We start from the raw sequence: 25,343 nt of genomic DNA, 5'->3' as shown, positions 1-25,343 counted from the left end.
ATTAATAATCTTAACCGACAAAGCCATTGGCGATTGGGTTTGTCTAGTGAGGTTAAAGCGTTGACTCGTTACACCAATTCACAACATGGGTACACCATGTAGAGCCGATTTTGACGCCCCTCTCCGTAATATGGCTTTGATTTTGTTCCAAATTTCGGAAATGATTTTGTAATAAGAAATGGTAATTTTTAGCGGTATTCATCACATTGCTAAAAGCGGCGTAAAACCGAACTCACTCAGAAGATATGTCGAAAAGGGGAAACAGAAAGGTGTTACAGAAATGAGCTAGGATTAATTAGGAGATAAACATACTGTGTTTTCAATGTAGAGCTAGGTTACCTGTAGATTAAACCCCGCTAAATTGAATTTGGAACCGAACGCGCAGCGTATGTTTATGAAAACACAGTATGTTTATCTCCATTCTACCATGACTAAATAAAATGCGAACTCTTTGGTGTTAGCAAATATACTGAGTGAAGCGTCATGGGTTGAGTTCAGTGTTTTGAGTGCGTTATCGATCTGAATTACGGAATCACCGAAAATAAAATATGGTGCTGTATATCCTCAAGCAGTTTGTTTATACCGTAATACTCCAATCGAACATATGACAGGCATTGGAAGCATATGAGCACGGCAACTTGGTAAGCAAACGTGAGGTGGGCATCCGTAAAGAAAACAAAGCAAGCTTTGCAAGGCTTTCGCTCTACATCGCACGTCACCATTATGACGTCATGCCGCTCATTGTGACGCAAAAGATATGACGTCACAGTCATATATAGAAAAGCGCCAAAATTCCAAGCTCTCTGTTGTCTCCAAAACGTAAATACATTCCCTTTGTTGATTTCTGTCGTGTTTTTCTGCACAAAATGTATTGCCACACATCCTTTGTATATTGTATTAACCGCATCTGTGCATTTTGTAACCTGTAATTGCAGATATAATTATTTAAATACGCCTACTGACAATGACTGAAAATAGTACCATTCTACGAATATTAGCTTCCGCGGTGAAGCGGCCGTCAAACCAGCTGTTTCAATCAGAGGGGGTTTATTGTGATTTAATAGCCTCTGATTGACCAATCAGAATCGAGTAAATTCCAAATTCATGGTAGAATAATCAATTAATTATAATGATATATGCAAATATACTGCGACATGCACAAAGCTGTGTAGCTCACCTGATTTTTCTGGAATATATAATAAAACTATTTATAAACAATATTACCACGAACATGCCAAACCTAAATCAACAGAAGTTTCAAATCAACAAAACAACATACATATTCCAGAGAAACCCATACTGGTATTATAAGCACAAACTCTGAGGTCATGTTGATGCAGTAAAAAAAATGTAATAAAAAATCGTAATTAAGTAATTGTAAATAATGTCATGTTCTGTATGGTTTACATGGCAACGATGTTTAGAATCGGATCAGAATTCAGGTATCCAAATTTGTAGAGACACCAGGGTTTTACCGGGGGCAAAATATTGCGCCCTGTACGCATAACAATTATAAATGAATAATATCCATAGGACGCCTCAGGCATATGGATGCTTGGATGATTAAATTGAAACTATAAGTTTGATTTGTATGATATTTCTGCATCAATGTTCGGACATTCCATGTCAGATTTCTTGATTCAGTCATTAAATTCCGTTTCAAACAAGAAAATCCGTTTACGAAAGAAGGAAAAGGCCCCAGACATAATTTGTACATTTTTTTCGCTGTTGGTACAGTGGTCACTAAGCTGGTCCCCGAATATTTTCCCGGGGCCCCCAAAATTCATGACCGAGTCCCCAGGACTCCCAATTACACAGGCTTCGGTAAATCCTTGCGACACCAGTGCTGGAATGATCGATCAAAGTCACTGTCTTCATGCAGTAAACGTTCATCGCGTGGGAATATTGCTTCATATGGATGTCCGTTCCCGTGTGAACAATTAACTTGCCTTTGCGTGTGTTTGTTACGGGTGCTACGGGTGGGGCAGGGTTCTATCACCTTTTCACGAACACCGGGTATCAGTAATATTTTATAGTGATTTATGAACACATGATCATGATATAGTCGGAATCGTACGTCTGCTTTTAGCAGAGAATTCTTATGAATATCGAAAGGGTTTTGTCGCTTTTATCTATTATAGATACGTAAAGGCTAAAAGACGTTTACAGATATATTGTTAGGTGATGTTGGCCTTCCGTTGAGACTTTATTGATTGCTGACTGATTGTTTGGATTGCCTTGACAAAATCGAGTCTGAACCAGACAATCCAGTGATCGAAGTTGTGATCACGCCGTCGGAGTTCGAGTCTGACCACCCGATCCACTAAGTCGACTGTACGACCATTATAGGTAACTGGGGACCTATTCGAACCCGGAAACCCACGGGGCGTTGAGAGTGGTAGGGTGAATGGGGGCGAAACAACTCCAGGTGTATGACAGTTATGGGGTAGCAATGCCACATGCAAAAATGTTTTGGTGTAGGATATGTATATGTATGAATACTGTTGACGTCATTTACATGTTTGTTGCCGGAGTGAAAGTCTTCACAAGAGTTTTATGCAAAATGTTCACACGATCGCAACATCTGTGCATGGTGATTATTTTTGCGTATGGGTGTATAAATAACAGGGTATGTTTGGTGACCGATTGTTGATGCAGATCATAAATTCAACATGGCTAAATCAGATTGGAATTCTCCTGGAATTTGTTATAGACGGGATATTTTTCTCGGAATGCTTCAAAATATAAAATTTCCAACTTTGAAAAGGATATATACACGACACACGACAAATTTTATATAGAAACATCCTTTGTAATATTTACTAATAGCGTTAAAACTTTTGGAAAATCCTTTTCCCAGGTTTTCGGGGGGGAAATATTAGAATATTTTAAGGTCCTCGGATTCATCAGTACACCAAGGAAGGCAGGTCGACAGAAGCCTAATATTGGTCCTCAAGAAGATCCGAAAACGACGGGGGTCAGGGTTGACCCAGGCGTCTTAGGCGCCGCGACCCGTGAAGATCCGGGGTATAGATAGAGAATCTCACCCGAGTGTCTTTTGATATCAAATATATCAACACGAGTTGATAAAAGTGGAAAAATTCCGAGGCTTGCCGAGGGTGAGATTTTATTTATCATCCAACATCATTCTTCCAACTTTTTCAGTTTGTAGACAGCAATAAGCAGTGTCTTAAAGGGCAAGTTCACACGGAAATTAACCTATTTTTCTTGTACTTTTTCCACATTAAAAGTGTTAACCTAGAAGTGTCATAGACAAAAATATAAAAATATCACAATTAATTAACATATTTTTCGCATTAAAACGATTTATATTTTTCACATTTACCAAGTGTTCTATTTCCACAACAAAAACACCATGGCTTATGCCCCTTGCAATATGACGTCATTGGTGCCAATTGATAAACATTATGACGTCATCATGCTTTGTTAGAGCCGCTTCACGTGGTGTAGGTACAGGTGTGTGATTCTAGCGTCTCAGATGCCAGCCAGCATAGTGTTATGCTGAGTCACTACTGCGCCGGAGTGTGTCGTAGGCCATGTTGTTTTACCGCAAACTGGTACTTGATATCTTTTGCGTTGAGAATAGACAGGGACCCAGTTGAATTGGCACCAATTACGTCATAATCTAAGGGGGATAACTCAGGCCTGTTTAGCTCGAAAAACGAAGGCCTCATAACGGCATATCATTTTCACACTATTGTGAGCTTCCTACTTTCACTGTGAAAAAAATGAGTGTATATTTTCAAACACAGATACTAATTAATTCTAAAATTGCGTTTTGTTTAGAAAAAGAAAGAAAGTAATTTTTGCGTGTACACTTCCCCTTTAAGTGTAAAAAGTACTGCCAACAGCTTCAGCAGCAGAGCCATTAGTGATGTCATTTGATTGTGACGTCATGGTAACCACTGACGTCACAATGGTCTGCAAAACATTGTGATGTAATTTCATTGCAGCGATATCTACAGTGTAGATATCGCTTGATCTCACCCAAGCGATATCTCCTGTGGGAGCCATACCAGTTTTGGATGATAAAATAGGTTTTCAGTAACCCATGCTTGCCGTGAAAGGCGACTATGCTTGTCATAATAGGCAAGTGACGGGATCGGGTGGTCAGACTCGCTGACTTGGTTCATGCGTGTCATCGTTTCCCAATTGCGTGGATCGATGTTCATGATGTCAATCACTGGATTGTCTGGTCCAGACTCGATAATTTACAGACCGCCGTCATATAGCTGGAATATTGCTGAGTGCGGCGTAAAACAACAAATCAAACCAAACCAAAACATAAGCACGCGCTTTGGTATTACACAATATGTAATACTGATGTATGCTTATTAACGGGTGATCTCTTCACGGGCAGGTAGTAAATCCATCCACGTACATAGGTAGAGTTAAATGACGTCTTGAACACTAATAGTGTATTATATTTATAAATGTTATAACAAATAACTGCTATTATTTTGAGAAAAAAAACCCGTACTATTATGAAGGTAACGCTATTTTCAGGGCATTATCAATTGCAGAAGCCCTCGGTCTTCCTTTAACTGCCCGACGAAGGAGTGCAGTTGAAAAGAGCGACAAGTCAAAACATCAGCCATGTACCTGTCGCCTTCCTTACTGGACGAGTCTATTTTGATAAGGAGGGGTGTGAGGTTAACGTCGTTGTAATGAGGATATACTAACGGAACCATCTTACATAACGACTGTTAAGCCTCAGAAACAAGTGGTGTGACTGGTTTAAACAAAACCAGCACATTTTCTGTGTATACACACGCATTGTGCTAGCGCCGGTATCTTTGAGGATACTTAGATGTCTATCTGAGGAATAAACTACAAGGGTGAACAGATAAAGGAACACTGTTCACAACTCATTTATTTTTCAAATGTGCAAAAACAACAGAAAATAAAGCAGTATTTTACCAACACAAAACTGGGACTTGTTACCCAAACACTGACAATGTCTTAAAATCACCAGTTTCGGTTAATAAGTATTTGAAGGTCCCACCACTCGGAGAGCTTCCGCCCATCTCAGGGGCGGTCGGGTAGCCTAGTGGCTAAAGCGTAGCTCGTCACGCCGAAGACCCGGGTTGGATTCGCGACATGGGTACAATGTGTGAAGCCCATTTCTGGTGTCCCCCGACGTGATATTGCTGGAATATTGCTAAAAGCGGCGTAAAACCATACTCACTCACTCACTCAGCCCATCTCACCAAAAAATATAGTATGTGATATGAGTGTTGTTTATTCACAACATGTTAAAAAAACTACATATTACTGTTAGAATTAGGGTTACTCACAGAAAGGATCACAACAATATAATCATACTTGTTGGCATTTATATAGACCTCTATTATTTAAGGTGTTATCAACTGCATGGTTCAATATTCAGTGTCCATTACTACTGGAACGTCTTTGCAGCTATGCCCCGTTTGACACAAACAAAAACGGTTAAATAAATGCAGAGTTTCATAAAACTCAAATCTAACAAAACACTATTCTGCATCTTGAGACTCCTTTCACGGCATTTAAACTAACCGCAAATTATTAACCTGCTTTGAATAAGTAAAGTAATCAGGTTTAAACATGTTCCCTTCATTCAGGTCATAGTGTGTCATGTGACATACTTTGGTACAATAAGATCAATTTGTGTATCCTCATCACTGATGAAAAATGTTTCCAAACAGTACACTAGCAAGAATGAGTGAGTGAGTGAGTTTGGTTTTACGCCGCTTTTAGCAATATTCCAGCAATATCACGGCGGGGGACACCAGAAATGGGCTTCACACATTGTACCCATGCCGGGATTCGAACCCGGGTGTTCGGCGTGACGAGCGAACGCTTTAACCACTAGGCTACCCGACCACCCCACACTAGCAAGAGAAAGATAACAATCACATATCCCCCTCACACATTGGGACCGCCTCCGTGGTCTAGTGGTGGAGCGTCCGCCCGGAGAGCGGAAGGTCCGGGGTTCGATCCCCGGTCGCATCATACCAAAAGACGTTAAAAGATGGTACTTGTTCTTACGCTGTCTGGCGCTCGGCATTAAGTGGCTAAAACAAGGACTGGTCGGCTCGGAGTCAGTATACTGTGTCTGAGTGGGGTATTCATGTTAAACTGCGGCATGGTATCTCAGTGAGCTAGCACTATAAATCGGCATCAGTCCGGGCTAGTACAAGCAGCCACACAAACACACACGTATATGCACGATGCTAGATAAGTGCAATAATCTTGGACGCGACGTTAAACCCAATTTCACCTCACCTCACCTCACACATTGGGGCAAATAATTGAGTATATACCTGTCATAAATGAGTGGCCCAGTCGTCTTAGGCGCTGTGCAGAGTTGCGCCCCTTGGGCACGCCAGAAACCTATGATTGTGGGTTCGAATCCCGGTTCGCCCCGATTATGTTTCCAGGTTTGTCAGCACCATACCCGTGCTCGTGGGTTTCACAGAAGTGGTAAACGTCTGAGACCTGCATCACTTCGGGCTTTCCTCCCAAATTAAGCTGACACGCCGTGATATAACTATAGTATTGTAAAAGCGGCGTTAAACCTAACTCACACACTCACTCAAACAAAACTTATATCCCTGCTACTTGAGAGGGTAGGACAAAAAACATATTTACATTATGAACTGAACAGAAACGACTGTCAATCATTGTCAACAGTAACTGATATATTAGCAGCAATAAAAGGACAAATGATGCTGTCGGTACACCTGGAACATTGACCTATCAATTTCCCCACTTCTGCCATATTAATGTCCGATGGAGTTGAGCCTGTCACATCTTACTATTACTATATTTGAACTGTATTCAATAACTTTATCTCTTTATGGGAAGACTGATTTCAGAACTACAGCGGATTGCTTGTTTCACATGACCTCGTGTTGTGCCCTTGTCCATGACACAGCCTACAACTATTCTCCCTGGGAATTCTTTTAGAATTCTCCAACATTTCGAGCCTATTCTGCTTTAGCATGACTTGCCTCAAGGCCTCCTGACCTCTATGGGACGTAGACCGGAAAAACCATGACGTTGCATTATCCTTTAATTTTTCAAATCCTTGTTGAGAGAATTTACATAAACTACCATGTAGCCTGATCATCTCACTATAGCATGAAAAGCCAGAACGTGCATATAAGGTGTGATGTCCTTACTCTGATACACCTGTCCAAAACTTTGTACCCAACCCTTGAATCTTTTGTCAAGGGTGATATACTCAGAAGGTTCAAACCTTTCTTTACCAAGGACAGTGCATATATTGGATAATTCACCCCACAAATGAATGATCTTGTAACGTTTTTGGTGATTTGGAATAAACTCGGAAAGATTAATTCTTTCAGAAATTCTTTTGTGTTCAGGTCCTGTGAAACCTCTGAAGAGAAATCTACCAGACTCCTTGTCATTTCTAAAGCGGAAGTCAATTCCACAGCTGCGAACAAATGTTTCAAACTTGAAAACATTTTTACACTTCTCTTTTTCATACCTGCTTGTACACCTGTCAATATTATCAAGAACTCTGAGGTATGAGATCAAATGTTTGACAAGCTGATCCGACAGCTTCAGACGCAAGTGCAATATATCCGGCACTATTCTTACAAGTGGCACGAAGTCAAACAACGGAGGTTTAACACAGTTGTACCTCTTACCCTTCCTGTTAACCACAGATGAACTTTCTTCCACAGTCCTTGTCCCCTGACTTACATCAGTAACTGACCAGCCCTTTTTTCATATCATACCTGTCTGCAGCAGGCATTTAGACCAAACACAGGAGAATCTTGAAGCACAAGAGGCTATACCAGAGACCATATTCAAAAACTTCAGATCTCCACCCAAGTAGTATGTGACGTGAATCCTAACATCTTGTACATAAGGGGGCGGTCGGGTAGCCTAGTGGTTAAAGCGTTCGCTCGTCACGCCGAAGACCTGGGTTCGATTCCCGACATGGGTACAATGTGTGAAGCCAATTTCTGGTGTCCCCCGCCGTGATATTGCTGGAATATTGCTAAAAGCGGCGTAAAACCATACTCACTCACTCTTGTACATAAATGTACTCTAATGCCTTGGTCTCGGTGATTACATCTTCAAGAGCCTTTTGTACATTTTCATAACTTTTATTTGCTGAAAACATTGCAAGTAATTACCCTTCACTGAGACACACTGCTCTTCATCTAGTATAGTGAAGCCAAAGTTGACAAGTTTCTTGCGCCTACCAAGATCAGTGCCATCACCTGTGAGTTTCACATTGACATTTTCGGTATCCAAGATTAAGCTACCTTTCCCTGATGTGATAAATTGAGAGATACGACTTGTAAGTCCATCCTTCCGGCTGCTGTACTCCTAACACATCATTGGGGGTACTGACTATGTTTATGTTGGCATTGTGCTCTTTCATTCTCTTTGTTACTGTGTGTGATCTTGGTAAAGTGGGTACAATCATAGACAACTCATGATAGGCCTTGTCAGAAATATTCTCAGAATCCTTTACAAATATTAACCCATCCAAATCAACAATGAGACCATCTTCCTTTGGAGTACTATCTTTTAAAGACAAAGATATCTGACTGCCATCCGACTTTTTAACTTGAACAGACAATGCCTCCATCTCATATCTACCCATGAATTCTAACGATTGTTTACACTCAGTTAACAACATTTTGTTTCTTCTATACAGCTGTGACCTTAACACACAATCTTTGGAAGATAGCACTCTAAATGGCCGGACTGACTTATTTGTTTGTCTTTCTAATAGAATTGCATTCAATTGATTTCTTTCTTTCTTCAAAACCATTTTCTGCGACTGGAAATGTCATAGAACAAACCAGATGACGTCACTATTGAACATCAATATGACGTCGACTTACAACGGATGATAAAGGCCCGTCGTCAAGCAATCTGAGGGCATTATCAAGTTACAGTGGCCCTCTCATTTCTGATAACATGCGGGTGGTTTAATGACGATTCTATCCATTTTAGCTATAATGTATATTTATCCAAAACTGGCTCCCACAGGCAGGAGATATCGCTTGGGTGAGATCAAGCGATATCTACATTGTACATATCTCTGCAATGAAATTGCATCACAATGCTTTTCAGACCATTGTGACGTCATTGTTACATGATGACATCAAATGACATCACAAATGGCTCTGCTACTGAAGCAGCACTTTTTAAGACACTGCTTATTACTGACTACAGACTGAAAAAGTTGGAAGTATGATGTTGCATAAAGTGGAAAAAGAGTTTTTCGACTTTAATCAACTCGTGTTGATATATTTGATATCAAAAGATAGTCGTGGGAGCTTTAAATCCGAGGAAAGTGTGACGTCAGTGAAATAGAAAGACTGGATATTCAATTGACTCATTATTGCTTCATGGAAGAGGCTGGTTTGTTGTTTCGCCGCACTCAGCAATGTTCCAGCTATATGACGGCGGTCTGTAAATAATCGAGTCTGGACCAGACAATCCAGTGATTGACAGCATGAGCATCGATCCACGCAATTGGGATCGATGACATGTATCAACCAAGTCAGCGAGCCTGACCACCCGATCCCGTTAGTCGCCTTTTACGACAAGCATAGTCACCTTTTACGGCAAGTATGGGTTTCTGAAGACCTATATATATATTCTACCCCGAAATCTAAATGGAAGAGGCGATTACTTTGAATGTGATAGTAAGATTTATTGTTTTATATTGCAATAAACAATATTCCAGCTTTAAGCAGTGGTCTGTTGACCCGTGAAGATCGGGGTAGAATAGGTCTTCACCCGTGCTTGCCGTAAAAGGCGACTATGCTTGTTGTAAAAGGCGACTATGCTTGTTGTAAAAGGCGACTATGCTTGTTGTAAGAGGCGACTAACGGGATCGGGTGGTCAGGCTCGCTGACTTGGTTAAAGCATGTCATCGATTCCAATTGCGTGGATCGATGCTCACGATATCCATCACTGGATTGTCTGGTCCAGACTCGGTTATTTACAGACCGACTTCATATAGCTGGAGTATTGCTGAGTGCGGCGTAAAACAATCAACCAATCACTGGTCTGTAAAAAAAAACAACACACACACACACACACACACACACACACACACACACACACACATGACTTAAACCCAAATTCACCTCACCACTATATAACTTTCGTTTCACTTTCAAATCTTGATCGAGACCTCGCCGTGTAAACATGCTGTTGGCCTACGTCGTGTTATAAGCCGTTCCTGTCACTCGTGACATTCCGACACATGTCGGTCGGTTACGGAAAAGGCCGAGTTATGTTATCAACAACGTGATTACGTCATGGGGATTCCCCTTAGACACAAACTATATTATTATGAATGCGCCCTAAAACATAGTGCACATGTATGTTGAACACTTTACCTCGTTCTCATCACAAACAAACTGAAATATATCGATAAACCTACAAAGCCTAAATAATATACCCTGTCACCATAAAGCCAACGTACAGTCTGTCCCACAGATGAATTTGAGTTGGCAGGCGGAAGGATATTGAAAAGTTAAAAATAGTATTAAAGACATCCGAGGCGTGTGTCGTTTACGTCTCCAACGGAAAAGGAAGTAAACACAAGGTAAACAACTGGCATTCTGTCAAAAACGTGTATTTATTGCTTAACGTTAGTTTGACATTCGACTTATCCAAACTATAGCATGCGTGCATCTGTTTTCAAACCTCCTTTGCATGTTTGAGGAACAGCACATAAATCCTACTTTCGCTTCATAAACTTAGTCAACCATATTGACATTCTTTCATGTATAAATCCACAATGCCATAGAAAGTGGTCAGTGTGACAATATATCTTTAATATTAAGAGACACAGAGGTACGGGTCTGTCCCTGAATTTGGGGGTGGGGTGGGGGTTGGGTGGAGTATGCAGACTCGGGTCTGTCCCTGTATGTTTAGTGTGGGGGTGGGGTGGTTGGGTGGGTGAAGGTACGATCAGTGCCATTCATCCCAGTCTTGGAATTTATTATTGCTTATAGCTAAAATGGGTAGAATTATCATTAAACTGCCTGCATGTTATCAGAAATGAGCGGGCCACTGTAACTTGATAATGCCCTCATATTGTTTGACGACGGGCCATTATCACGCCCGTTGTTAGGTGACGTCATAGGATAGGATAGGTGACGTTACTTTCAATAGTGACGTCATCTGGTTTGTTCTATGACTTTTCCATATTTGTGAAAGTGGGTCAGTGACATTCGTGTTGATTGCAGTAAATGTTTCAAACCCGATATTGTTGTTTCTTTTTATTTGATAAAAAATTCCATCCATTTTAGCTATAATAACGGTAACGCTATTTTTTTGGGCATTATCATTTGCAGAAGCCCTCGGTCTTTTCAACTGCCCTCCTTCTTCGGGCAGTTAATGGAAGACCTTGCGCTTCTGCAAATGATAATGCCCTGAAAAATAGCGTTACCCTTATATTATAGAGCCCACAACCATTTTACAAAGTTTTAATTATCCTACAGCTAGGTTTAGTATTATGACACAATCAAATGAGTTATAAATTAAAGGACATTTTCATCAATAAAATAAAGTATCATGGTGGATATGATAATACCGGTAATTCAATCATACTCATGAAGACCAAACATGACAGTGTGTGTGTGTGTGTGTGTGTGTGTGTGTGTGTGTGTGTAAATTATTGGTGGAGTGTGAAGTGGAAAATATCATGAATAGAACGTACTTAACAGTTCACTAATATTCTGCTGCAAAAGTCAGTAAAAATTCCCAATATGGAATTAGGATTTTCCTATTCATGTTTATCCTGTAGATATAGTTATGAATAATATTATGTCTTTGTATAGGGGGCTTGTATTGCACTATGTATATGGTGCAAGCCAGGAAGTTAAGAAAGTGGAAAACACAGGTTGGCCTCATTATATTTTTTAAAATCTAATAATTAATTATTTTTTTAAATATAAAAGATATTACTTATGTTTATTAATCAAATTGAACATTAGGTGTTTCACTTTTTATTTTTGGCTTCATATTTTGATATCACGATTTAGCAAAACATAATATGCACAGATGCAACCTTTTATTGAAAAATGCAACCTGACATTTATGTCAGGTTTAGGACTGGGACGGGTAACTCGGGTTAGTGTTTAGTCACATGATATTATGTTTAATGACAAAAATAATGGTTACACTACAAGTCACTAATGTTCACATTTCTTTCTGACTATGCACCCATTCCTTCTGATTTTTCATATGGTTGAATAAAGATGTAACTTAATTCAACTTCAGTGTATGAATGACCAGATATAGAGGTTATCGCGCGAGTGTGTTTGAGGATGGTAAATATCCTGCATTAGGAATAAACATTGTATTTAGCGAGCCTTGGCGAGCTAAATGCATAGTGTTTATTCCTAATACAGGATATTTACCATCCCCAAACACACAAGCGTGATAACCTCTTTATCATATAATGTCATTCTTTAATTCTGTGCTTGAAAATCGCTTTCCCTCTCTCACAAACATTACCGAAACATTGCGAGTTTTCCTGGAATGCGCACATTATTATTTATTACGTCACAGGGTAAGTGATGTGTCAGTCGGACAGTGACAGTAGCCAATATAGTTCCAACTGAAATATGTTTCTTATACAGTGGCGAAGCAACATATACGCAAAACAACAATTGTTTTTAATTGCCTTTCGTGGCAATCCATCGGTCTTTCCGCTAGAGTAACTGCCCTTTGTCCAAGGGAAGCTACTCTAACCCTAGTCTATGAGACGTTACGGCCACGGTCAGACCTTGTTGACAGTAGGTCTGTCCTGTCATAATGTAAGAAGTGTAGTCAGATGTACACACAGGGACAAAACGAAACAAGGTAATAATTCAAACATATTTCGGCCAAATCCAACTATTTTAATTTGTGGAGAAGGTTTCAAGCCGCAGAGGTCTACAAGCACAGATATGGCTACTGATCCCGCTTGGCTAGGCCTCGTGCCCTCGCAAAATTGTTTCAAAATTTATATCTCCAAACTTGCCAAAACTTATAAAATGCCTTAGTTATGTCACAGTTAGACACTGATTTTCAGTATTTTAGACTGTTCTTTTGAAAATGATAGCAATTATCCCTGTAGTTTATCCAGATTCCCGATGGTTAATTCTGACTCGATCGCCGAATCGCTGTGTTATGTGTAGTTTGTCACGCTTTCTTGTGCTTGACATCATCAAACTGTGGGTACTTCAAGATTATGTGCTGTACTGTCCATACATCACTCAAGTGAGTAAGTGAGTGAGTTTGGTTTAACGCCACTTTTAACAGTATTCCAGTTATATCGCGGCGTGTCAGCTTAATGTGGGAGGAAAGCCCGAAGTGATGCAGGTCTTAGACGTTTACCACTTCGGTGAAACCCACGAGCAGGGGTATGGTGCTGACAAACCTCGAAAAATAATCGGGGTGAATACATCACTTAAGCATTGTCACAAAACACTGTTGGTAAAAAATATGATGTGAAAGTGCCCTTCAAGCCAGGTAATGTTTTTTAATAGTGACATTAGTTTTTACCATGCCCTGAAGTGAGTGAGTATGGTTTTACGCCGCTTTTAGCAAAATTCCAGCAATATCACGGCGGGGGACACCAGAAATGGGCTTCACACATTGTACCCATGTCGGGAATCAAACCCAGGCCTTCGGCGTGATGTGCAAACGCTTTAACCACAAGGCTACCCGACCGCCCCTACTGTGATGAAAGGTACCATCAATTTCAAAGCCTGAGTGTTGTTAGCAGGCTGCAGAAAATCCCTGGCTGACCTGGAACTTGAGATGGACATGGTGTCGGATGTGAGACTAGCACAGGAGAAGCAGAAATACCAGCAGAGAATAATACGGAACTGCCAAGATCACAACAAGACACGCCCCTTGAATGTCGCCATTATTGGTAAGACTGAATGTGAAGGCCATCACAATGTAAATGACATCATGTGTTTTGCGATGTTTAGGTGTGCCACTCAGAGAAATGTGCCACAGGCCACTATTGGAAATGTTTAGATGTGCCACAGGCCACTATTGGAAATGTTTTGATGTGCCACAGGCCACTATTGGAAATGTTTTGATGTGCCACAGGCCACAATTGGAAATGTTTTGATGTGCCACTGGCCATAATTGGAAATATTTAGATGTGCCACAGGCCACTATTGGAAATGTTTTGATGTGCCACAGGCCACTATTGGAAATGTTTTGATGTGCCACAGGCCACTATTGGAAATGTTTTGATGTGCCACAGGCCACAATTGGAAATGTTTTGATGTGCCACAGGCCACTATTGGAAATGTTTTGATGTGCCACAGGCCACAATTGGAAATGTTTTGATGTGCCACTGGCCATAATTGGAAATATTTAGATGTGCCACAGGCCACTATTGGAAATGTTTTGATGTGCCACAGGCCACTATTGGAAATGTTTTGATGTGCCACAGGCCACTATTGGAAATGTTTTGATGTGCCACAGGCCACAATTGGAAATGTTTTGATGTGCCACAGGCCACTATTGGAAATGTTTTGATGTGCCACAGGCCACAATTGGAAATGTTTTGATGTGCCAAAGGGCACTATTGGAAATGTTTTGATGTGCCACAGGCCACTATTGGAAATGTTTTGATGTGCCACAGGCCACAATTGGAAATGTTTTGATGTGCCACAGGCCACAATTGGAAATGTTTTGATGTGCCACAGGCCATAATTGGAAATATTTAGATGTGCCACAGGCCACTATTGGAAATGTTTTGATGTGTCACAGGCCACAATTAGAAATGTTTTGATGTGCCACAGGCCACTATTGGAAATGTTTTGATGTGCCACAGGCCACAATTGGTAATGTTTTGATGTGCCACAGGCCACAATTGGAAATATTTAGATGTGCCACAGGCCACTATTGGAAATGTTTTGATGTGCCACAGGCCACAATTGGAAATGTTTTGATGTGCCACAGGCCACTATTGGAAATGTTTTGATGTGCCACAGGCCACAATTGGAAATGTTTTGATGTGCCACAGGCCACAATTGGAAATGTTTTGATGTGCCACAGGCCACTATTGGAAATGTTTTGATGTGCCACAGGCCACAATTGGAAATGTTTTGATGTGCCACAGGACACAATTGGAAATATTAAGATGTGCCACAGGCCACTATTGGAAATGTTTTGATGTGCCACAGGCCACTATTGGAAATATTTAGATGTGCCACAGGCCACTATTGAAATGTTTTGATGTGCCACAGGCCACTATTGGAAATGTTTTGATGTGCCACAGGCCACTATTGGAAATGTTTTGATGTGCCACAGGCCACTATTGGAAATGATTCAATGTGCCACAGGCCACTCTTGGAAATGTTTTGATGTGCCACAGGCCACTATTGGAAATGTTTTGATGTGGCACAGGCCACTATTGGAAATGCTTAGAAGCCTAACATTTGTTTGTTTGTTTGTGTGTTGTTCAACGCCGCACTCAGCAACAGGTTTCCAGGTTGTATCATTTGTGTTTGTAGGGCCCCCGGGAGTGGGGAAATCATCGCTGGTGAACACGATCGCTGCCTCATTTTCTGATGACACATGGAGAGAATATGCATATTCTGGTTGCCATGGAGATGCTAGTCAGATCACAGTGTTCACCAAGAGGTAGGAATCTGCTTCTGTTCTGTGATGTGACAAAATGAAACTAAGTCAACTATTGGACATTTTGGCCAAATCTTACTGTTTTATATTCGGGGAAAACTCCAAGCCTCAGGCATGAAGACTGCTGGGAATGTTTGAAGTTTACCAAAGTTGTACTTATTCCGGTCTTTTATTGTATATCTGTCTGTAATGATAAACAGATACCAGTATTGTCTGTTGACTTATTCTGCTGACAGACCTACCCACTGTATGAAAGATAAAATTAAATGATGAAAATTGAAACCTTTGACCCCGACAAACTATCTCAAGTCTTTATTCCAGTTTTCCAAAGTGCTGTCATGGCTTAAATGCCAAGTACAGCAACGTGAACCTCCCCACACTGATCGACATCGCGGGGCTAACAGATGAAGAGAGAGAGCGGTATGTTGAGTTGCTCCGTATTGTCTTCTATGGCCGTCTCCCAGAAGAGGAATCTCTCGCAGAGGCAGATGAATTCTACAAGAAACACGGAATAGAAGACCTGCGACAGAAATATGCCGAAAATGATGAAAAGCTGAAGGTTGATCGAATTATTTTTGTGTCGTCGGCGACACAGGAGGTCCCGCAGAACCTGATCGGCTGTGTCCTGCGAGCTGCCCGACCCTCGGGGGTCATTGACAGCAGAAAGAGAAGTAGGTCAACACAAGGTCCTTGCCTTGCTGAAAACAGGACAATGTCTTAACCTGTCATATACCGTATTCGACGTAATAAGCGCCCAGGGCGCTCTCAATATTAGAAATAGGGGGCTCGTATTTGAATGGTATTTTAATGAAAAGAAAACAGAGTTGAAAGATAAATTTCTTGGTTTATGCTGACAGCCTGAAATGTTTATATACGACTGATATATTTTTCCAGAATTTAATTTCCTATAAATAAGGGTGCATGACGAGTGCGTATTATACACAAATAAATAAGTCTTGTGTAGATTGATCAATCGGAAGGGGTGCTAATTGGGACTGTTCATTAGCCAATATATTAACAAATATCGTCGTGGGCGCTTATTGGGGTGGGGCGCTTATTACGTCGTATGCGGTATATGAAAATACTAACTTTAAATAATCAAAGCAACATGTCACAGAATCTCTGCCTAGCACATTTTCCTGTACTGTACCAGGGATTATCGGGGAATTTAAACTAAAGTCCTTGTAGTCAATCTGGTCGAACAATCATTTCTCATTTCTAGTTTGATCAAAAGTGGTCTTTTTACTACCTCTCCTTAATGTTATTTAGTGGAATCAAATCTTGTATTTACAGTTATCAGGTTACATTAAGTACTGCAGTCTGATTGGCCAGTGAATCAGAATCATGTGGTTATTGTCGTTTGATACCTCTGATTGACCATTGAATCAGAAGTGGTTATTGTGATTTGATACCTCTGATTGACCATTGAATCAGAATCATGTGGTTATTGTCGTTTGATACCTCTGATTGACCATTGAATCAGAATCATGTGGTTATTGTCGTTTGATACCTCTGATTGACCATTGAATCAGAAGTGGTTACTGTGATTTGATACCTCTGATTGACCATTGAATCAGAATCATGTGGTTATTGTCGTTTGATACCTCTGATTGACCACTGAATCAGAATCAGGTCATTTCAAAAGTCATGGTAGAATAACAGTTGTAGCGAGAACATTATGACATATCTCATTCCAAAGTGAGAATTTGAGAAACTTTGTTGAAGACCTCAGTCAGGCTTGGCAATGGGTTAAAGTTTTAGCAATCCCTGTGTTCGGTGTTACTGTTTTAGCAATTCCTGTGTACGGTGTGACTGTTTCCGCAATCCCTGTGTACGGTGTTACTGTTTCAGCAATCCCTGTGTACTGTGTTACTGTTTCAGCAATCCCTGTGTACAGTGTTACTGTTTCAGCAATCCCGGTGTACGGTGTTACTGTTTCAGCAATCCCGGTGTACGTTGTTACTGTTTCAGCAATCCCGGTGTACGGTGTTACTGTTTCCGCAATCCCTGTGTACGGTGTTACTGTTTCAGCAATCCCTGTGTACTGTGTTACTGTTTTAGCAATTCCTGTGTACGGTGTGACTGTTTCAGCAATCCCTGTGTACTGTGTTACTGTTTCAGCAATCCCTGTGTTCGGTGTTACTGTTTCAGCAATCCCTGTGTTCGGTGTTACTGTTTCAGCAATTCCTGTGTAGTGTTACTGTTTCAGCATCCCTGTGTTCGGTGTTACTGTTTCAGCAATCCCTGTGTACGGTGTTACTGTTTCAGCAATCCCTGTGTACAGTGTTACTGTTTCAGCAATCCCGGTGTACGGTGTTACTGTTTCAGCAATCCCTGTGTACTGTGTTACTGTTTCAGCAATCCCTGTGTTCGGTGTTACTGTTTCAGCAATCCCAGCGTTCAGTATTACTGTTCCAGCAATTCCTGTGTATGGTGTTACTGTTTCAGCAATCCCGGTGTACGGTGTTACTGTTTCAGCAATCCCTGTGTTCGTTGTTACTGTTTCAGCAATCCCTGTGTATGGTGTTACTGTTTCAGCAATCCCTGTGTTCGATGTTACTGTTTAAGCAATCCCAGTGTACTGTGTTACTGTTTCAGCAATCCCAGTGTTCAGTATTACTGTTCCAGCAATTCCTGTGTATGGTGTTACTGTTTCAGCAATCCCGGTGTACGGTGTTACTGTTTCAGCAATCCCTGTGTTCTGTGTTACTGTTTCAGCAATCCCTGTGTATGGTGTTACTGTTTCAGCAATCCCTGTGTACGGTGTTACTGTTTCAGCAATCCCTGTGTATGGTGTTACTGTTTCAGCAATCCCTGTGTTAGGTGTTACTGTTTCAGCAATCCCCGTGTTCAATGTTACTGTTTAAGCAATCCCAGTGTACTGTGTTACTGTTTCAGCAATCCCTGTGTTCGATGTTACTGTTTCAGCAATCCCTGTGTACAGTGTTACTGTTTCAGCAATCCCTGTGTACGGTGTTACTGTTTCAGCAATCCCTGTGTACGGTGTTCTCACGAAGCAGGACAAGGTGGGAAGTGGGGTGCTCACCAAGGAGGATTACGACAAACGAGAAAAACAGTTCATCGATGCACTGGGGCTTGCTGGGTCGCTCCACCGACTGCTGCGGTGCCGCAACTACTGCGACGATGTGGACCACGGCCAACGTACCGACACAGTCCTGCCTGAACTTGACCTTCCAGCCTTGAAGTTCATGACCCAGGTCTCCGACCCAGTCTTCGATGTCATCAATGAACGGGAGTCCTATGCTGGTAAGACATCTAAACCATGGTGCATGCTAGCAATGGGACAATACACCGACGAATTGGAGGATCGAGAGATGTTTTTACTTCTTGATACAAGTATCGATTACAGTTGCACACTAAGTAAAAAATATCGATGCTTATCTGTTTACTTTAATAAGTGTTACACCAAACACTAATTAGTTGTCAAAATCTGTGGTGAAAATATAAATATATTTTCAAATATAAATATTTTCATCCACTGCATCATACTTGACGCTGCCAATTTGGCCATCTTGTCTATGATATGAATCCGATCACGAGCATGGTATCATGGTACATATCGGATCACGAGCTATGTATCATGATACGTGTCGGATCCTGAGCATGGTATCATGGTACATATCGGATCACGAGCTATGTATCATGATACGTGTCAGATCCTGAGCATGGTATCATGGTACATATCGGATCACGAGCTATGTATCATGATACGTATTGGATCATGAGCATGGTATCATGGTACATATCGGATCACGAGCTATGTATCATGATACATATCGGATCATGAGCATGGTATCATGATACGTATCGGATCACGAGCATGGTATCATGATACATATCGGATCATGAGCATGGTATCATGATACGTATCGGATCACGAGCATGGTATCATGATACCATGATAAAACATTGGAACTTCATTGTTTAAATAGCGTAATTACGAGGGTATAAAATAAATCTTAGTTCATTAATCTTTACCATTTTCATAAATCGCTCAAATAACCGTGTAGTTACGACAACTGTACATAAAGTGCATACAGGGAGCCGGCTGTGTCCGGGTTTTTCATAACTTTGACAAATCATTATTTATTAACCAATCACAGCCTTGGTCGCACATTAGTAATGTACTGTCATCGATCGATAAAGTGAGAAGGTCGGCGATCGGACCAATTTTCTTCCGAAAAACTTAAAATATAACAACACTTATTTAGATTCTACATGTATAACATCCAGTCGTAAAATAATACAGACTACTTTGATTAATTTACACAAAGTATTGTTATTTTTTTACGCATGCAGTTTGAATCATCGTCCACGATCAGTGTTACATAGATCTACATGTCCCATGCCACTGTGAAATAATTGCGCCACTGTTCCATTCACTACCATCATTACGTAATGTAAACCTCAGCAAGGAATATCTGTACAACGCTCTTTCCTACACCGCTGGGTCAGTTTCTTGGACCCCGATGACAGCAGTATATCGAGGGATCACTGTATCATGATACGTGTCGGATCCTGAGCATGGTATCCTGATACGTATCGGATCACGAGCATCGTATCCTGATACGTATCGGATCACGAGCATGGTATCATGATACGTGTCGGATCACGAGCATGGTATCATGATACATGTCGGATCATGAGCATGGTATCATGATACATGTCGGATCACGAGCATGGTATCATGATACGTATCGGATCACGAGCATGGTATCATGATACGTATCGGATCACAAGCATGGTATCATGATACGTATCGGATCACGAGCATGGTATCTGGATACGTATTGGATCACGAGCATGGTATCATGATACATGTCAGATCACGAGCATGGTATCATGATACGTATCGGATCACGAGCATGGTATCATGATATGTATCGGATCACGAGCATGGTATCATGATACGTATTGGATCACGAGCATGGTATCATGATACGTGTCAGATCACGAGCATGGTATCATGATACGTATTGGATCATGAGCATAGTATCATGATACGTATCGGTAAACAAGCATGGTGTCATTATACGTCTCGGATCACGAGCATGGTATCATGATACGTGTCGGATCAAGAGCATGGTATCATGATACGTATCGCATAGTTGGTGTATCGTCCCACAAGCAATGCTGATTTTATAGTCCTAGCCCACTGAGATACCATGGCGCAGACCCGTGAAGATCAGAAGTACAATAGGTCTTCAGCAACCCATGCTTGTTGTAAGAGGCAACTAACTGGATCAGGTGGTCAGACTTGCGGACTTGGTTGATACATGTCATTGATCCCAATTGCGTGGATCGATGCTCATGATATCAATCACTGGATTGTCTTGTCCAGACTCGATTATTTACAGACGTCGTCATGTAGCTGGAATATTGCCGAGTGCGGCGTTAAACAACAAACAAACTAACAAACATCATATGATCGAAGTGTACCAATACTGAGAAACATGAAAACCCCACTCAGACACAGAATACTGACTCCGAGCAGACCAGTCCTCGTTTTAGCCCCTTAATGCTGAGTGCCAGGCAAAGTAACAAAAAGTACCATCTTTTGCTAGGACACAGCCAGAGATCAAACCCCCAACCTTCCGCTCTCCAGGCGGACACTCTACCACTAGACCATGGAGGGGTCAATATAATAGTAAATATCATGGTCAGAGTGAGTGAGTGAGTGTGGTTTTACGCTGCTTTTAGCAATATTCCAGCAATATCACGGCGGGGGACACCAGAAATGGGCTTCACACATTGTACCCATGTCGGGATTCGAACCCGGGTCTTCGGCGTGACGAGCGAACGCTTTAACCACTAGGCTACCCGACCGCCCCTATCATGGTCAGAAAGAAATGCACCCTTCCCAGTTCTTTGTGTAGCTTGTGTTTCTATGTGAATTAATATATATCAATGTCATTCCTTTAGCTTTGTGTTGAATTTTTCTTCTATGAAAATTGATTTTAATGCTTAACCTTCCTTCTCTACAGCTCATGAAAATAAAGCTGAGAGTGAAATTTTGCGTCGACGTCAGACACCTTCCGCTAACGATCAGTCGAAACCATCGACCAGAACACACAGCAGAGCAGGAAGATGGGCGAGAGGAAGAGCAAACAGATCACCAGAAAGAGGTGGAGGCAGCATCCTGGACGAGCTGGGCGTGTCCCACGATCAGGCCTTCTACATCATGGTGGCCATCGAGGCTGTCCTTCTGGCCGTCATCCTGATGTTCCTGATGAGGCCGCCCGTGGACATGGGCAAGTTACAAGGAGCGTGTAACTACATGAAGACGCACGACCAGAGCATCGAGGCAGCCACGATGCGGGACATCTGCGACAACCTCGGGAGCAATTACAGTGGGTTCTTCATGTTTCTCACTGCTCTCGCCTTCGTCGGGATCCGATTTGGCGTCAAGTATGGCTATGAACAACTTCAGCAAATACAGATCGATACATAGTTGCCGGTCATGGATGTAGAAATGTTTGCAGGACGGATATCTTGAGATTCCACAACCATTTTCTGATTAATGTTGAAATATTCTACATAGGTTCGTGTTTAGTTAAAGTAAATTTTAATTTTTTTGTCTGATTCTGTGAATTGCCATGACTGTAGGCATTACTCTTGGACAATTTTCAATAAATTTCATATTTAGCTAATCGGTTTGAAGGTCAAGTGGTCATAAAATGGTGTACCTGTGTCCCTCCTGCATCCGTGTCCCTCCTCCGTCGTCCATATACCTTCAAGAAACCACGGAAGAGGTTTAGATCTGATTTTCAATATGGTTGTCATGACAATTGTTTTCCCCCAAAAAATGAATGTAACGATGAACATGTGTGTTCAGTTTTTGCGATATCTTAAATTTTGACCTTGATTTGACCTCTGCACAGCGACCATACTGAAAGAAGAAACTTCAAAAAGCTATTACTCGAACCTTTTTATTCTTAATGTAATATTTGAGTATTTGGTATGTGCTCTTGGAACCGACCATTTGATATTTTGGTGAAATGTGAGCAACTGTTGTGCATTGCAACAATGAAATAAAATATTACATTCATTCTTGCAAATTTGGAGTGAGTGAGTTAGTGAGTATGTTTTTTACACTGCTTTTAGCAATATTCCAGCAATATCACGGCAGGGGACACCAGAAATGGGCTTCACATGGTGTACCCATGTTGGAACCGAACCCGGGTCTTCGGCGTGACGAGCGAACGCTTTAACCACGAGGCTACCCGACCGCCCCTGGAAATTTTTAAAACATTGGGGAAACTTAGATACTTGTATCCTACCTGTTAATACTTTAGTATTTCTGCACAAAACCTTTGCCGACATTTTGTTGGGTGGTTGTCTGTGTTAACATCTGGAACTGTTGACCACAAAACCTAGTCCATCTCCCCGAGGCAAGAGCGTCCGCTAGCCTTTTCATCAAAGTCTTGTTCCACCCTTGCCAAATCAAGCCCACTTTCCTGTGCTTCATATGATTGGACTATCAGAGAACGTTTCACAAAGTCAACATCCACATATGAAAGACCACTTCCTGTCTTTTTCATCTTTTGAACCCCTCCAACGATTGCTTGTTTTTGTGTCAGGGAAAAAATTGTGAATGTTTTCGTTATCTGATCGACGAGGTCACCATCTTTGTGAAGCTATACGAGATAAGAACAGCGATCTGATTGGATATCATGTGTTCCTTATAAGGGGCACAACTTATGATCTACACGGGGTGGCGCCATCGTCACGCCAAGAAAAGTGGCCTTGATGTGGCAAGGATAGAAAACTAGGCTTTGATATAGGCTAGTGGACAGGCTTGCCTTGGGGAGATGGTCCAGGTGAGCTACAATAATGTTGTGAAATGAAATGTTCTCCAGGTGACAGTCCCGACAATAAAATAAATTTTTTTGCTTATTTATTGTAGTTATTTATTTATTGCAGATAGAGGATTAACCACTGTGTTCGGTTGTTACCGAAAAGTCTACACATGAGTGATTAATCTGTCTCGATTAGAACGAGGCGTTACTGTCTTCTCATTCTGCAACTGAATCTGGTACATTGGGAAGCCGAAATTCTCTGATATATCTCCACATATCACACCCCTTCTTCCCCCACAAACTTTCTCTCGGTCACCAACTTTCAGAGATGTAAACATCGTCACTACGGTAATGTTTTGCCAGCTAGGGATTTCCTGTACTAGACGACCTCGGGTATCCCGATCCGAAAATAGTGCTGTCAATTATTTTTAGCCAGCCAATCAAAACACGATGACACAACTCTCCACTCTCAGCCAGCAAATCAGATTGAGTGAAAAAAAATAAACCACTGCTGGCGATTGAAGATCAAGCCCTGTTATGGGAGAAATCAATAAAAACATAAACACCATGTGTTGATTCAAGCTCCCATAATAATCCCAGGTCCGACCACAAACCATTTATTTTTTCTTGAGTTGCCCCATGAAGAAGACCCAGGTCAGAATAGGTCTTCAACAACCCATGCATGTCGTTAGAGGCAACTTACGGGATTGGTGGTCAGGCTTGCTGACTTGGTTGATGCATGTCATCGTTTCCCGCTTGCCTGGAGTGCAAATACTTCACACAAGTTCAGTATTCTTCAGGGGCGGTCGGTTAGCCTAGTGGTTAAAGTGTTCGCTCGTCATGCCGAAGACCCGGGTTCGATTCCCGACATGAGTACAATGTGTGAAGCCCATTTCTGGTGTCCCCCCCCCCCCCATGAAAGTGCTGGAATATTGCTAAAAGTGGCGTAAAACCGTACTCACTCACTCAGTTTTCTTCACACTGACTAGCGACTGGGACGGCTTTGACTGCCACCAACAGTGATTTTCTTAAACCTACTGCAGGAGGATAGACATAAGATATTCTTCTTCCACATACTTCCTCCATTTTGGGGGGCACGGGTGGCCCAGTCGTCATAGGCGCCGCGATTCGCTGTGCAGAGTTGCGTCCCTTGGGAATGCCAGAAACATATGATTGTGGGTTCGAATCCCGGTTAGCCCCGATTATGTTTCTAGATTTGTCAGCACCATACCCGTGGGTTTTCACCGAAGTGGTAAACGTCTGAGACCTGCATCACTTCGGGCTTTCCTCCCACATTGAGCTGACACGCCGTGTTATAACTGGAATACTGTTAAAAGCGGCATTAAACCCAACTCACTCCCTCACTCACTCCTCCACTCTGCCCTAGGAATGCCTTTGTCACCTACCAGAATGTCAAAGGTCACGGCCACGAGATAGAGGAAAATATCCCGACAAAGTTAATGCTTGCACTTTCTCAAGAACTATTACAGCACATATCATTAAGCTTAGTATATACCTTATTTAGAATGTGTCCCTGTGAAGATCCGGGGTAGAATAGGTCTTCAGCAACCCATGCTTGCCGTAAAAGGCGTTCAACAACAAACCAAACCAAAACCCTGTTTTCTGAATAGGTTTTGATAAGATAGTCAAAGGTCAAAGAACAGCGTTCGTTTTTTTTTTCGCTTCACACATTGTACCCATGTTGGGAATCGAATCCGATTGAACGCTTTAACCACTAGGCTACCCGACCGCCCCCTCATTACCTCTAAAGGCATGTAACTGTATATACTACTAAAACAAAGTCATTAAACAAGCCTGGGAACATGCATTAAACAAGCCTGGGAACATGCATTAAAC

At 41.6% G+C, this 25,343-nt stretch overlaps 1 protein-coding gene across 2 annotated transcripts; it reads left to right on the top strand.

Moving 5' to 3' along the window:
* Nucleotides 1-10,539: 10,539 nt before the first annotated feature.
* On the top strand, nt 10,540-23,583 carry LOC124122915. 2 transcript variants are annotated; one of them, XM_046486110.2, is made up of 6 exons: nt 10,540-10,612; nt 13,787-13,936; nt 15,540-15,669; nt 15,988-16,337; nt 18,655-18,933; nt 21,672-23,583. In XM_046486110.2, exons 2-6 carry the CDS (start codon nt 13,822-13,824, stop codon nt 22,136-22,138), a joined length of 1,341 nt encoding a protein of 446 aa, XP_046342066.2. In that variant the 5' UTR covers nt 10,540-10,612; nt 13,787-13,821; the 3' UTR covers nt 22,139-23,583. The 2 variants fall into 2 exon arrangements, with proteins under 2 accessions (XP_046342066.2, XP_046342067.2); XM_046486111.2 differs by having other exon boundaries at nt 10,545-10,612; nt 13,784-13,936.
* The last annotated feature ends 1,760 nt before the right edge of the window (nt 23,584-25,343 follow it).

The sequence above is a fragment of the Haliotis rufescens genome, unplaced genomic scaffold (genome assembly GCF_023055435.1).
Source record: "Haliotis rufescens isolate VD_foot unplaced genomic scaffold, xgHalRufe1.0.p SCAF_24, whole genome shotgun sequence".
Classification (NCBI taxonomy): Eukaryota; Metazoa; Mollusca; class Gastropoda; order Lepetellida; family Haliotidae; genus Haliotis; species Haliotis rufescens.
This window is presented reverse-complemented; position numbering and strand designations above follow the sequence as displayed.